Genomic DNA, 16,275 nt, shown 5'->3' with positions numbered 1-16,275 from the left:
TTGTACTCACAGATCTAGACCTCAAAGCCTTTATTTGGCATTCCTCCATAAAATAAAATTAAGGATCCCTCGGAGAATCAAGCTTTTTGAGGGGACACCTATTACTACAACTTGTGTGAAGATATTATTGAAAAAATGGTGCACACCTATGTCAAAGTCTCATATGAGAAATTTCTTTTGGAGCTAAATTTTGGAACAGCCTCCCTTTTTCCTTTCCCCTGAGGAACTGGTAACTGTTTTTGTGAGAATAACTAGAACAATGCAACTGACCAGGTAGCCTTTCCCCCTTTTCTATCACTAATTCAGTGCCAAACCGACAGCCCACAAAAAGGCTCTACTTTTTATGCTCCAAGTTTTCTTTGACCACTGCCTCTGATTCTAGTTCATATTTTCCTGAATCTTATTTTATTTTGATTTTACTTTGAATCTGTTATCTGTAAACAGGTTCAAATCTCTTCTGGAATGAGATATAGAAGAAAGGAAGGAAGGAAAAAGGGAGAGAGGGAGGGAGGGACGGAAGGAAGAAAGGAAGGAAGGAAGGCAGGCCCCAAATTTTGCTCATAATGGAGCATAGTACGAAATAGCTGATCAAACATATATTATAGTCTATTTACTAAAAAAACATTTCGACATTTACTACTCCATTGGAAAGGCATAAAAGAAGAGACAAGATCATGAACTTTTGTTTTCCCCTAAAAAGAACAAAGAATGAGAACTCTGAAAAGAGCTGGAGTTTGGTCTTACAATGGCAGGGAGGGATTAGAGACTAAAAAAAATTAAACAACACCATAATATATTTCTTGTTTATATAACTCTACCCCAGGTGGGTATGGGAGTTGAAAAACAGCACCGATCCTTCCTATAAGTCCTTTATCACACATTATCCCCTTGGATCCTAACAAACACCCTGTGAAATAGGTCACATGGGTATTATCTCAATTGAAGAATTAAAACTCAAACCACAAAACTAAGATTTACTGCAGTGTTATAGTGGATAAGACAGGCGGCTGTGGTGTCAGACCTAGCTTGAATTTCCAGTTCTACTATTAATTATTTATGAGACTTTAAGCATGTCATTTAACCTGTTTCATCATTTGTAAAATGAGAATAACCAGTTCTCTTTGCACATCTTCTTCTCCCCCCTCCAAATATTCGTGTACTTTGCACTAAGTCTAACTTGGCCAGAACTCACATAAGCCTTGTCTGGGCCCTTTCCTTAGAACTTAAGTTTCCAACTCAAGTCTTTCTCTCACTGCAGGGCATGAAATACCGCTTGGTCCCCTCACCAGTTGCCAATGATCCAGCTGACAGCCACCCCTGCAAGTGCCCTCATGGATGAGCCAGTGCACATCCGCGTGACAGGCCTGCCCCCATTGCAGATAGTGACCCTCATGGCATCTCTGAAGGACGAGATGGGAAATGTGTACCGGTCCAAAGCCTTCTTTAAGGCTAATGAGGCCGGTGAGCTGGACCTGGAGCAGGATCCTGCATGTGGAGGTGACTATGTGGGGGTCCATCCGATGGGCCTCTTCTGGTCTATGAAGTCTGAGAGGCCTTTCTGTAGGCTGATTAAGCGGGATGTAATGAACAGCCCCTTTTGGGTCACCCTGGACCTGTATGACTCAGTTTGCTTGCAAGATTCAGTCACGCTTCAGCCCAGGGCCCGCCAGACGCTGCAGCGCTGGTTCTCGGTTCCTGAGGTGCAGCGGGTGCAGATCCGAGAAGGTCGCGTGCGAGGAGCCCTTTTCCTCCCGCCAGGTGAGACTAATCTGTGGTGGTAGAGAAAACACTGTTGATGGAAATAAAAACAAATGGTCTCATTTTACTGGAGCACTAGTATTTCCCACGATCTTTTAAAACTAACGTCATTTGTTTGTGTGTGTGTGTGTTTGTGTGAAGGTGGAATTCATTTTGCTCAGCCTGTACTTTCATTGCTTTCTATCTGCTTGACCCTCTTTCACTTTTTCTGATCCCATTCTCTTCTCTGTTTGTTGCTCTCAGGGGAAGGCCCTTTCCCAGGAATCATTGATTTGTTTGGGGGCATTGGGGGTCTAGTTGAATTTCGGGCCAGTCTTTTGGCTGCCCGTGGCTTTGCGATGATGGCATTGGCATATTTCGCCTATGAAGACCTGCCCAGCCAACTGCAGGAGGTAGACCTGGATTATTTTGAGGAAGCTGCCAACTTGCTACTAGCTAATCCCAAGGTATTTAAAATACTTTTCATTTTACCTTGCAACGTTACAGCAAAGGAAAAAAAAAATCACGAATATCTGTTCTGCCTGTTTTACCAATCTGTTTAGACTTGGGCATACACAGTTTACAGTTAACATGGGGATGATAACATCTACCTTGTAGGGTCCTTGGGTTAGTTAGTGATCAGCTTAGTGTTTACTGGCACAAAGAAGACAATAAATGGTGGCCATATTATGATTATTTTCAATGGAAAAAAGCCAAAACTCTTTACATTTGTAATGCTTGTGACTTATTCATCAGTGGCTTTTCAATTTTTTATCAGCCACTGATCTCCAATCTTGAATTCTCTATCTTGACATGTTTTCAAATTTCAGTGTTTATCTCTGCATGGGGTTATGCTAGAGTAAGTCACACGAAAGAGTTCTGAGACTAAGCATAATGCAGAAGTTCAGTGTTAGAGCTGGGCCAGGAGATCAGAGCAGAATTGTCAGCTAAACTGACGTGGCTGCGTCATCTTATGAGCAGTTAGCGCTTTAGTTCAAGTTTCAGATCTAGAGACAGAACTAAGCCTAAAGTAAGCGTCTAATGCCCAGAGCCAGGCTAGGAAGGGAATCTGGAGAGGAAGGGTCATTTTAGAACTCTCTGTCAAGTATCATTATACTATCCAAAGTGTGGTCCAGGGACCAGAGGCCATGGCACCTGGGAGCTGTTTGACTGCAGACTCCCAGGCCCCATCCCTGAATCAGCAGCTGCGTTTTAACAAGATCCCAGGTGATTCGTGTGTACTTTTGAATTTGAGAAGGATTGGAATAGCACATCTCATAACCCAGCTTTTTTCTAGGAGTTAAATATCAGATGAATTATGACTTAGTTCTCTTGGGGGGGTCCCAAAGTACTGATATATGTGTTAATGACTAAAAAAAGAAACGTAGGAATAGGTATCACATTGTCAGGTGTCTGGGATGACATTCTACTAAGTTGAACGATATTAACCTATCGTTTTCACCTTTCTGTGATCAGAATCGCCTGTGAGCAAGATAAACATACCAGGTCGCTATGTATTTGCTGCTGTCTGTCCAGAACGCCCTTCCTTTCCTCGCTCATCTCTCAGACTTCTCCCCTCCGTCTGCTCCCTCAGCCTACCACAGAATTAAGACTCCCTCCTATGACTTACCTACTACTTTTCCTACTGGACTGGGTACAGAAAATCAATTGTGTATAGAATTCAAGTCTTTCATGTTTACACTCCCAATGCTTTCAGGATTAGCCTTTGGATTAATAGATGTGCAAAACCTTTGTAGCTGCACAATACTATTTAAATATGAATTACACTTACAAAATGTTTGAAGGAACCTGGGAAACCTCTTTTCCCAGGTGTAGAGAAGAATTTGATTCTTTGGAAAGCTCACCTGCCTCTGCTCTTGGGACGTTCAATGTTGCCGGTGCTTTAGACTCTTTGCTTTTATAAAACTCTGCCTTTGAGGAAGAGTTTCATTTCTACTGTTTCACTTGATCTTCATAATAATCCTGCAAGGTAGGTAATATTATCTGCCTGGTAAGACAACAAGGCTTAGAGAGGGTAAGTAGGTAATGTTCCCAGTCAAGGAAGCTGGTAAACCAGAACCCCAGGACTGTGTCGTCGTCCCCCCACCCCCCGTGTCCCCCCCCCCCCCCCCCCCCCCCCCCCCCCGCCACCCCGCCCCGTTTTCTGACTCTTTCCATCCCACTCGTTTACTGGCCGGTAGGATGGCTTTTTCTCCGAGTATGGCCTGTAATCAGTTCCCTTTATTTTGTGCTTTAGATCCAAAAGCAAGGAATCGGAGTGCTCTCCATAAGCAAAGGTGCGGAGGTAGGGCTGGCCATGGCCTGCTACCTGAAGCAGGTGGCAGCCACTGTCTGGATCAATGGGACCAACGCCATCTTTGAGTCTCCGCTCAAGTACAGGGATATGGTTATGACACCCATCCCTTCGTTTCCGGAGCGCGTGCAGATGGACGTCTCGGGGGCTGTGCGACTCCGCCACTACAAGGGGGACCCCCGGGATAAACTGAATCAGCAGAGCGTGCTTCCTGTTGAAAAGGCCCGGGGTCCTATCCTCTTCATTGTATCAGGGGATGACGAATGCTTCAATAGCAGAGAATATGCGGAGCAGGCCCTGGACCAGCTGCGGAGCCACGGGAGACGCAGCGGGAGAATGCTGGTCTACCAGCGGGCGGGCCACCTCTTAGAGACGCCCCACGCGCCCTCCTGCTATGCTTCTTGGAACCAGAGCCTTTCCGCCCCCGTGCTCTGGGGAGGGGACCGTATTGCTCATGGTGCAGCCCAGGAGCGCTCCTGGGCAGAGATCCAGAAATTCTTCAGGCAACACCTCCTTCCGACCAGAGGCAAAATCTAAGCAAGGGCTAAGGCTGATGATGGAGTAGGGAGAAAAAAACGAGAATTAAGGCAGGGATGTGATGGGGAGAGGAGGCTCTCCTGATTCTCTAGATTCACAGTCATATCGAATCAACCGGAAGGAAATGAGACAAAATCAAAGGACCAGGGCACAGGTGCATCTGAATTATTTCTGACAAATTTGTATGTGCTTTGAATTTTTGTATAGTGAATCTTAGTTTATATGCATGAGGGTATGTTGCTGTTTCAAAGTTGTGATACTCTTGCAAATTAAATAATCTTTTGTATCCCAGTTAGGGATACCTTGGATCCAGCTATTGCCAATCTAGATGAATTCCCTGGAACTTCCAAGTTCCTCGTGGAAATACGTTTTCTGTTTAAATTATTGTGAGTTTAGTTTCTGACATTTGATATGAAAACGTCTAATACCACCAAGTGTAACACTTGCTATAGATTTCCAGTAGATACTTTTTATTTTTTAGAATAGTAATGCTTCTTTTTATTCCTAAAATATATTTCTTTTTACAATTTTAATCAGGAACGGTATTGAATTTAATCAAGTATCTTTGTAACATTTATTGAAATTCAATGAGTTAACATATTTAAAGCTGTTAGAACAGTGCCTGGCACATAGCAATTACTATGACAGAGTTAGATATTATTTTCATAACACTTTCCTCCTTCAATCCATTAAGAGATGTTACATTTATTAATGGACTAATTTTGCTTATTCACCTAACTTGCACAGATGAATTTCTCTTATTGACTTATTCAGAGTTTAAAAATTCTTTTGGAGCCAACCTGGTCATTTATATTTTCTCAGAATTTCACCCATATTTTCTAGAACCCATTTTTCTCTTATAATTTTTCACATATCCCCTGTTGTTTATTTGCATGCTTTCTCTTTTCTCTCAGTCTGAATTGCCAAATATTTTTCTATTTTATTGATCTTTTCCAAGAACAACTTTCAGTTTGTTTATTCGTCAAATCTCTTTTTTCCTGATTCATTGAGTTCTGTTTCTTGAAAATAAATTCATTCCTTCTGCCATTTTTGTGTTTATTTTTCTGGCTTCTTGACATGCAGTGTTCTCATTTTATGAATTTCTAAATAGTTTCTGATTTACTTTTTTTCACCCTCTTAAACCCAGAAGTAATTTTACCAAAGTTTCAGCTTGTAGATAACTTGCTGGTTGTAAAGGGGAGGGAGAAAGAACGTCGCTTTGCAATGGAGGGATCAGATAGTTACCACCAGAACCCACTGATCAAACTTAGCATCTCTAAAAATGATCAATTTGATGTAATTTGCTTCATGATAAGATTTAACATGGAGTGCCCAGCACTACTTAGACTACTTATAACAACGCTATTTAACTTGAACCTAATCAAGCTTTTAGAGCAAACATCTTCTTGATGTAGTAGCTAGAGAACAAGGGAAAAGGCACTACAAGGAGACGAACAAATCTAGATTCTGGGTCATTCTACGACCTGGTCTCTTCACAAGTTAATTACCAACTGACTTGGTCTCTTTACAAGTTAATTGCATGAAAAAACTTGGGATATTTTTTTTCTTTTTCTTGCATGGGCATGAGCTGGGGGACTGTTCAGAATTAAAAGAGACTTACCAGACATCAGCCAAATGCTGTGTGTGGACTAGGTTTGAAGGACATAACTGTAAAAAGACACTTTTGGGACAATTAGAGAAATCTGAATACAGACTAGATAGTAAATGATATTAAGGAATTATTATTATCTTGTTAGGTGTCATAATGGTATTGTGGTTACATAAAAAAGTCACTATTTAGAGATGCATACTGACATATTTAAAGGTGAAGGGCCACAATACCTGGGAATTATTTTAAAATACTGCAGGAATATGGCAGAATGTGAACAATTATTACATCTAGGTGATGGGTATAGTGAGGTTTGTGATAATGTTTTCTTTTATGTGTGCTTGCAATTTTTCATAATAAAAAGTTAAAAAAATAAAAAATACAATCAATATATTTACCTTTCTGCCCCCAAAGGGAAGAACTTTAGCATACACTGCATCTTGTTCTCCCATTAATTTCAGATTATTGATTTTTTTTACAATCAATAATTATTTAACATAACTATGTTTTAATGGTTTCTTTGCTCCTCACTGTTTCTTACAATCTGTCTTGTTAATTCTTGGCTTTATCTTCCATTTGGCCATTTCTTCAAAGTACAAACCTGAGTAATTATTCAAAAAGATTCATATTCTTCTGAATCTTAGCACATCTGAAAATGTCTATATTTTGCTCTCACTCTTCAGTTATAATTTTTATACATATAAAATTTGATGTTAACAATTATTTTCCTTCCGCACTGTGGTCTTTTTATTTTGGCATCCATTGTTGCCAACGAGAAGTCTCATTTTTGTTACTTTGTGGAATTCTTTTTCTCTGAAAGCTTTTTGCGATTTTCTCTTTGTTCTTAGCGTTCTGAAATTTCATCAAGATATGAGTAGGGGTGGGTTTATTGTTGTCATTTTAATTTATTTTGCTTGGTGCTATATGGGCCGTTTCAAACTAAAGACGTAGCTCTCTTCAGCCTTAGGATGTTTGCTTCTATTAACTGTCTGGTCACTTCACCCTTTTCATTTTTTCTGTTCTCTTCTTCTGGAACCCCAATTAAGAGCATTTTGGAGGTTCTGGTTGTATCCTCCATGAATATTAAATTTTTCTCATACTTTTATGTCTTTGTGCTTTTTCCCTCTGCATTCTTGGAGAACCTCACAGTTTAATTGTTCAACTCACTAATTTTTCCTTCAGCTGTGACTGACTTGCTATTTAGCTCATTTCTTGCGTATTATTTTGATGATCATTATTTTTAATTTTCATGGTCTCTAATTGGATCTGTCTCCTTAAAGCCTGTTCTCATTTTTTTCTTCAGCTTTATTGAGGTATAATTGACAAATAACATTGTGTAAATTTAGGTGTACAACGTGATGATTTGGTATATGTTTATATTGTGAAATGATGACCACAATAAGGTTAGCTAACACATCCATCACCTCACGTAGCTACCAATTTTGTGTGTGTGTGTGTGTGTGTGTGTGTGTGTGTGGTAAGAATACTTAAGATCTACTCTCTTAGCAAATTTCTGGTATACAATACAGTATTGTTAATTGTAGTCACCATGCTGTACATTATCCTGTTTTCATTTTATAGATAGATCTATAGCTAGATCAATCTTCCTTTCACATGTGGCTTTCATGAACACACCCAAGTTCTGTGCAAGACAATGTTATTGTACTTAACAAACAAAATAAACCAGGGTCCTCTTATTGAGATTAAGAAACCCACTTATCCCAGCACTACCCAGATCTTACTTTTTAGGGCTCTGATTTCAGCCAAATGAAACATATCTTATTCATGGCCGCCTCTGCAAGGCTTTACTGGGATCTCAGCTCCCAGCTCCACCATTTAGTTTTGCCCTGTTACTTGGTTAGAAAAATCTAAAAGTCACTAAAAGTGGCTTACACAATTGGATAATTATTGTCTCTCATGAAAAGAAATCCAAAGGAAGGATGGTTTGGCTTATTCAGCTTTAGTTTATTCAGCAGCTCAGCAGTGTCATTAAAAACGAAATTTCTTCCATCTTTCTGCTCTGCCATCCTTCACATATCAACTTATTCTCTTAGGCTATCTCCCTCTATTATTCTAAGACATCTACTGCGGGCCCCAGTAGCTCATGAAGAAGGTCTTTAGATTTCCCCATGTCTCAGTGGCCAAAACCATGTCACATGTTCATGCCTAAAGCACTCACAGGCAGGGGAAATGAGATCACCGTAACAACTTAGAGAATCAAGATTTACCCACGGGTATAGAGATGGGCCCAGCATCCATTGAAGTCCATTTGGCGGACGGTGAACAAAAATGAGATCTGTTATTAGTAAGGGCTATTGAGTTGCCAATTAGCACAGTTTACCCCACTTGCTTTTCCTGTTTCCCCTATTTTCATAACAGACGAAAATTGCAGCGGGAGAGGTGCTCTTGTGGTTTCTCTCGCATTCTAAATGTTTTCTGTAACTTGTGAACAAAGATTACTACTCAAGTAAGAGGGAACTCCTCCTGCCTGACTGAGCTAAGACATTGGTCTTTTCTTGCCTTCAGACTCATACTGAAACATCAGCTCTTCTTGATCTCAAGCCGACGGCCTTCAGACTGGAACTTACATTATTGGCTCTCATGGTTCTCAGGCCTTCAGACTCAGGCTAGAATCACACTATCAGCTCTCCCGGGTTTCCAGCTTGCTGATTGCAGATCTTGGGACTTCTCAGCCTCCATAACTGCATGAGCCAGTTCCTTATAATAAATTTCTTTCTCTATCTATACATCATGTTGGTTCTGTTTCTCTGGGAACCCTGGCTAATACAGATGTTGGTGCTGAGAGTGGTTCTAAAGAAACAGAATTTTAAGGATGAGTTTTCTGCATTGGTTCTGGGGTTTCTGGAATTGGCTCTTTAATCTGATTAGGTTCAAAGGTGCCAATGACTCTATTTTGGGTAGTAAAGACAACACAGATAGTTCAGGCATGATCTGGCAATAGAGATATACAAATATCACCATTGGATACTCCTAACCAACCACTTAAAAGAAGCAAGGGGCTGGGTGACTTTGTATATGATACTTTTGAATATTTTTGGCAAACTAATGAATATAATGAGATTGGCTAGTTGCTCCTAATGTCCCTGGACAAAGTGGGGAAAGAAAAGGATGAACTCAGGGATTTAAATTCCCAGTTTTTGTGCCCCGTAAGTGATCTGAAAGCTTCTAAGTGTGCTCTGAAGAAGATCCTTATCTCCTTAGCCACAGGGCTGAGATTGCTAAAAATCAAACCCAGAATCTTATCCTGTGACTGGCTGAGTTACAATGCAAGCTAACTCCCAGCCTCATGGGGTATCTACTGTTCAAGTAAGGGCACGGATTGGGAACGTGTGCCATTAAGTTGATATGAGAACTAAATTAGATAACTCATGAAAAGCTTTCAGCAGAGTGTCTAGTATACTCTCAATAAGCATTTCTGTGTCTGTGTTTCTGCAAAATAAGTGGCTTATTTTCAGATCATCTCCAATCATGAAATGACTCTACTCACCAAAGGAGGCACTTCTTGCCACTATCCCATCATCACAATGAAACTAGAATACAATGACCTTTAGCAACAGTACGTGGTCCTCAGGTTATGCATATTATGTGAGCTTGCGCAACCTAAAAAGTCTAATGAATGTGTCATGAAATTCAAGATGGTTATTAATTTTTAACCTATCTTGTTCAATTTTCTTTTAAAAAATTATGTTGTGAAATTTGTCCTTCTACACTGCCTTGGTCCAGATCCAAAAGAGAGTGGGCTGCCACGATGGGAGAAGTATTCACAATCATGATAGTTTTCAGTAACAAAGAATGGAGAATCTTGACGTAAATGGCTTAAACAAATAAGGAAATTTATTGAATCCAATAACAAGAAATCCAAAGGTTGAGTAACTATGGAAACAACATAATTAGAGTCCCAGTTCCATTTCTCTGCAACTCGTTTGGCTGCGATCTTGTGTGTTGGCTTTGTCCTCAGACTAGCTCCCCTCCTGGCCTCATATATCCTCAGCCTTAAGACAAAACAACATCCAAAGGGAAAACTTGTCATTTCTTTGCTTTTTAAGACAAGGAAAACATCCCCCCAAATTCCCAAAATGTCTCTTTCAGACAATCTCCATTCTCTTCAGACATCTCTGACATTTCAATGGCCAGAATTATGTCACATGTCCATGCCTACACTAATCACTGGATGAAGAAAAAAGACTACCATGATTGGTCTACACCAAAAAAACACCCTCACAGACATACCCAGAGTAATGTTTGGCCAAATGTCTGGGCATCCTGTGGCTCAGTCAAGTTGACACATAAAATTCACCGTCACAGCATAGGTAGTCACTAAATGATTTTCATTTTATAGATGAGTAAACTAAGCCTTGGAGAGCTTAACTTACCTAAGCTCACACAAGTATAGATTAATTTACAATAGGATTGAATTTACAGTCTTCCCCCAAAACTCATGTAATAATTATTTCACCCACCTGACAGCAGTATCCACCCAGGTTGCAGTAGCAAGGGATGAAATAATTCAGTCCTCTCTTGTCTGTTATATTATGGCTTCCACTATAATTGAGGTTGGAAGTGGCAAGTGTCCTTATAATTTTTTAATTTGATTAGCTCAACACATAATAGCAAAATATAGACTTTCTCCTAGTCCAAAGACACAGGACCTTGCAAATACTTTAACTGAGATTACTATCCACAAGAAAGAAAGAGCAGACCAAGCAGAGGCATGTTCTGGCCTCACTGAGAAAGAAAGGCTTAGTGAATGTCCAGCATTGCCCCGAATGAGAAAAACTGGGACAGAAGAAGAAGAAAACCCGCCAGTGGAGGAAATCTAGTGAGTCAACCACAGAAAAGTCATCTTGGCCATGGGACCAGGGCTGTGTAGCAGGCTTTCCCCAGGCTTATTGAAATATCCATTTACACGATTTGACTTTTTCTGTTGGGATTTCATGCTCGTCAAGGAACATTTTAACCAATGAAATGGTTTTCTAGACATCCAGATTACAAGATGGGATATGGGTAAGGGATGTCAAATTCTGGATACTAGAGAGTGATGATTCCACCATCAATTGATAAATTGTTTTTTAGTTTATTCACAGTGTGCTAGAGAAATATTTTAAAATGCATAATGTATTTACATGCTTTTCTCTTTGCATTTTCTTGCTTCATTTTCCCTCCCAGTTATACCTATTTGCCTTAGGAGAGGTTTAGGATTGTTACAAAAACAATTTCAAGAGAAGGAAAGAGTTAATGTCTCCAAAAGGGATTGATTTTACCCAAAAGAGACTGGTTTAACACAAAGATGAAATTACACTTAATTGGCAAGTTAAGATTTATTTTTTTCTCTCTACTCAGTGAGATAGAGATGCTCACTAGGAAGTTTAGATTGGTTTTATAAAATATTTAGGCAAAGAAATGGGTTAAATTTTTTATCCTGCTACATTCAATAAGCAAGAGTCCACAGGAACGGGTCACCTTTGAGGAACTCAGAGCCTGGCTTCAGGCCAGCAAGGCTGAGGTCCAGACCCAGTGGTGACTTCCATCCTGAGAATCCTGCCTGAGGAATCAGGTAGAATCAGAGACTCCATCCTCCCTGCCCTGACATCTCCCTCCCCACTAGTTGTGGTCAAGTTACTAGAAAAGCTATGGAAATACCGGTGGAGGAGATGGTGGTGGTAATAATTCTATCCTCAGTATCCAGGAAAAGCATCACAGAGGAGATGGCATTGGAACTGCATCTCAAAGCAAGTATTTTTTTTTCTTTTGAAGTTCCTAGAACAAAGATGCTATGATAATGAGAAGGAATAAAAGTCTGGTGAAGGGATACATTGCTAAAAATCCTATAAGAACACGTATCAGGGCCATTTGGCTTTATCATTTGATAGGGGAGATTTTCAAACAGAGTTAGATTCCAACTTTATGCCAGTGAGGCGAAAGTTATGCTGGTAGAGCTAGTACACGTTCACCCAAATCAGTGATTTCAACAGGCAGTGGTAGATTAATTAATACATATCCGGTGGATCTTGGTATGATTGATTTTACCAAATGTACAAAAATCTCTTTTTAAGGTGGTCAAATAACTCAAAACCTGTCCAGTGGTGAGTTAATTCACAGCTGGTGACAGTTTAGTTGATTAGCCCTGGATGTGGCCCTCATTGGGCCCAAGACCTCAAACCAGAGAGAGAGCTCTACCAGACAACAGGCAGCTGGGGTGGAGGTACCCCTGCGGCCGCTGAGGAGCAGGATAGAAGAAATGCCCAAATGAGAAAATATCTGACCACATGGTCCCCACAAAGGCAGAAACTCTGCTGGCTATAAAGAGGGGGAACGAAAAGGGGACATAAATATTTTGTACAGAATTACATATGACGAGTCTACGCGACTCTAGTGAGCCTGAATTTACTCAATTCTGAAATACTGCAAACTTCACTTGAAATTGAAAAGAAGAATTGCTTTACAGGATGATTCAGTGGAGCTATGACTTTATGTAAGAACATTAAACATCATTATCCCAAAAGAAGAGCTGTTCTCTGTTCCAAAGTATTTGAGATAAATTGATAGCTGGGCGTTCCATTGAAGTTAATAGAGCAAAGCAAGGACATTTTTCCTTTAAAGAGACTGTCACTGAGGAAAAGAGGTTGAGACTCACCCTCCTCTCCACTCTTCACACAGGTTTACTTGGTTCATGAGAAGGCCATAGATTGTAACCTTTAATAGATGCCAACACGCAGGGTACCAAAATGAACAAGCCAGGCTGACAAAGGCACCAGCCTTGTGTAGTGTCAACATTGCTTTTCCTGGAAGAGTCTTTCTAATGTTAGAAGAGTGTGTGCAGTTACCTGAGCTCCACAGGGTCAATGGGCTGGAGAGGAGAGTCAAACTCAATTTCTTTTTCTTTCCAGATTTTCGTCCATCACCAGGCTCCTTGAGCAGGGGAGTTAGATTTGGAAAAGTTTCTCTAGGAAGAAAGTGTTGCTGAAAGCTAGCATGCCACCACATCCAATCCAGCTTCAAACCCTGTTGAGTCTACCTCCCAGCTATTTTTCATATCCTTCCGATCCACTCTGTCTCTCTCATTACTGCTGTTACCGCACTTCTTGATTCTTGATTTAGACCCATTCTACACACGGAAGCAGCCCAGAAGAACCCCTTAAAAATACAAATCTGATTATGCCATTCTCCTGCTTACTGAGGGCTCTTTGTCTGCTAAGGGTTACCTGTCACTTTAGGATAAATTCCAAAATCCATAATGAGGCCTCCAAAGTCTCCAACGTGCTTTCCAGCATCATCAGATATCTCTCACTGGGCTTCAGCCACTCTGGCCTTCTTTCAGTTCTTCACATGTGTAAAGCTCTTTCCTGCCCCAGGACCTTTGCACATGCTATTCCCTTGGCCTCATACGCTTTTCTGTGCTTTCTCTGTCTAGTCATCTACCAATCATTCTAACATACATGTCACCTCTTTGAAGAAGCCTTTTCTGATAATACTCTATCTTGCCCTATCTAAATCAGGTCTCCCTTCAAAGCACTAATTATATATTAATTGCTTTGTGGTTGTTTTCCTTTTCTTCCACTTGACTCTAATTTCCTTGAGGGTAAGAATTAGGTCAATTTATTTTGTTGCCTATTCCCAGTTCTTAGCGTGATTCCTGACACATAAGAGAGCTCATTAAATACTTATTGAACAAATGAATCAATCAACCTGTCCTAGGACATCTGGATCAAGAACTGGGATGTAAGCAAGAGGGAGGGTGTTCATTACACAGTTCCCCTGGTCGCACAGGGGGTGACAGTAAACGAGAGGCTAGTTCTAGTGCTCATCTTGAATTCAGCAGGGCAGGAATAGCGCAACAGCCTTAATGTTACCTACTCCTTAAGACAAACTAGGGCAATCTGGTAGTGGATGTGTCTGCCTGCAAGATATTTAACACTCTCGAGAGGTTCTGGGAGTTGCATATAACAGGGAAAGCAAGCCAATTTTTTGAAACAAAAATGGTACTCCTGGCTTTTCTGCTCTTTAAATCATCCCAATGATACCCACTCCCTTTCCTTCTGCTATGGGATTATGCCTGTTTGCATTCTCTGATTCAGACAAGCTACACACAGCCCTTCTGTCTACTGCAGCCTGATAGGGAGATCTCTAGAACTTACCAAGAGAGGCCCCCACATGTTCATAACTACTGAGGGCAGCTTCCTCATTCTCACCATCCCTGTATCTAAATGTACTTATCTTTCAGCTACCTTTGGGCCCCATTCAAATTCTCCTTATTTCCAAATGAATTGTAGCCTCTTTCAGCCAAATTAGAAGAAAGTCTGAAATCCATCTATTTGACAAACTTTAACTAATTGTTTGCTCTGTGTCAGGCCCTGTTCTGGGTGCAGAATCAAAGAAATGAAAGATGTCATAGGTATCCTTGGGGCTAATGGACTCATGAGGTTGCTTATGTCAGTACACTTTATGAGCCATTCCTTTGTTTCCCCCCACTTCCTCTCACAGTGAGTCAGACTTCTCAGGTCTGGGCTTTCCTTAAAAAGAAGGAGAAAATCTCATTGCAGAATTCATTCTCTCTGAGGCTACAGTGACCACTTGTCCCATGTAGACAGAGGGCGCTGTCCTTGGTAGGAGGCCGACATGGAGGGGTCCCAAGCCCTAAGAAATGAATCTCAAATGGCAGGCTGGAAAGATCAATGTGAGGCCTGTGAAGTGACTTGGGGCTAAATAGGGGCAACACTAAGGTTGCCATGGCATAATGGGGGAATCAGACTGGCTCAATGATCCCAGGGATGTGAGCCCAGAGATGCCCCTTAGTTCCCAGTGCCCCAGTATGGTGTCCTGTGGAGCATGACTCGGTCATGTACCCACACTCCCCAAGCCCAAGGCCAGGAAATTGGGGTGTGTGGCCTCCTAGAGCTCTTGGAACACTTCTGATAGGTCCTTCCAGATCGCAAGTAGAAAGAAGCGTAGAAGGATAACACGTTGTCAACTTAACTTGTGTTCTTGGAAATACCGTCTGGTAGTCAGACATTTAAATGGCCTTTCATTGTGATGGGAAATGGGTAATGTAAAATCAATATAGCCTGCCAGCACTTTTCAGAATGTCTTATCATGAACAAGGAAATACAATTGAGCTCTCATTGCTTTTATAAAAAAAAAACCCTAAAATATGTTTAGAAAAAGAAAACGAATCACTCTGAAATTGGGTGACATCGCCTTTAGGTAGCTTATATAAGACTGAAGTGCCCAGGGCTGGCAAATCATTCCTTCTCATCAGCAGAGCGCATCCTTCTCATGAGGTGCTGCTTTCACCTACACCATCCTCTGAACCATCTGAGTAATTGAGAATCCTTTGGAAAGATGTGAACTTGGTCCAAAAGCATCTTGATGGACTGGAAAGAGCGGAATTTGGAGGCAGGCAGACCTGGATTGTAATACTGGCGATGACACACAGACAGCACCACCTTAGTTAGGGTCATCACAGCTTCCCTGGGCTCACTGCTTTGAGAACAAGCAGATTATGTCGATGAAAGTGCGGACGAGGCAGAGCTGGAGCATCTGGGAGGAGTCAAGCTCTCAATACTCTCCTTTGCTTCCCCAACGTGAGTCAGACATCACTCAGATGTGCGTGAGAGTGTGTGTCTGTACGTGCGAATACGTTTAGGTCAGAATGAGATGGAGGATAGGGAAAGTTTTAGCAGAGGTAACTTTTGTTCCTAAAAACGACTATCTGACTTTTTATTGACAACGCAGGTGTGTCTACAGGCAGGCTGAAGACAAACCGAGCTTGCTAGGCATCCAGAATGTGCTTCTGGGTGTCTTAATAATTTCCAGAATTCTTTTGCTTACACACATGCACACACACACTCTCTCTCTCTGACACACACACACACACACACACACACACACACACTCGTGAAATCACCTATCAGTCATGCCTCTAGGATTTATCTCAGCAGGCATGCAACTGAAAAGTATAAACATTTATTGAGGTCACTTCATTGTGACTCTGCTAAGACCTTTGCCCAGTGGATGAAATTTAAACAAAGGACACGAGCCACAATACATTTTGTGATAA

The 16,275-nt window shown here is 41.1% G+C and overlaps 1 protein-coding gene across 1 annotated transcript; it reads left to right on the top strand.

Moving 5' to 3' along the window:
* Positions 1-1,295: 1,295 nt before the first annotated feature.
* On the top strand, positions 1,296-4,588 carry LOC131393661 (acyl-coenzyme A amino acid N-acyltransferase 2-like). Its single transcript, XM_058524714.1, has 3 exons — positions 1,296-1,758; positions 2,002-2,204; positions 3,995-4,588. The coding sequence occupies exons 1-3, from the start codon at positions 1,296-1,298 to the stop codon at positions 4,586-4,588; spliced, it is 1,260 nt and encodes a 419-aa protein (XP_058380697.1).
* The last annotated feature ends 11,687 nt before the right edge of the window (positions 4,589-16,275 follow it).

The sequence above is a fragment of the Diceros bicornis genome, chromosome 28 (genome assembly GCF_020826845.1).
Source record: "Diceros bicornis minor isolate mBicDic1 chromosome 28, mDicBic1.mat.cur, whole genome shotgun sequence".
NCBI classification, from domain to species: domain Eukaryota; kingdom Metazoa; phylum Chordata; class Mammalia; order Perissodactyla; family Rhinocerotidae; genus Diceros; species Diceros bicornis.
This window is presented reverse-complemented; position numbering and strand designations above follow the sequence as displayed.

Excerpts from the sequence above, each read along its gene's own strand:
- LOC131393661 (XM_058524714.1), top strand. The coding sequence starts at position 1,296 with ATGATCCAGCTGACAGCCACCCCTGCAAGTGCCCTCATGGATGAGCCA. Across the intron at positions 1,759-2,001 it reads AGCCCTTTTCCTCCCGCCAG|GGGAAGGCCCTTTCCCAGGA; the intron begins GTGAGACTAATC and ends TGTTGCTCTCAG. Across the intron at positions 2,205-3,994 it reads TGCTACTAGCTAATCCCAAG|ATCCAAAAGCAAGGAATCGG; the intron begins GTATTTAAAATA and ends TTTGTGCTTTAG.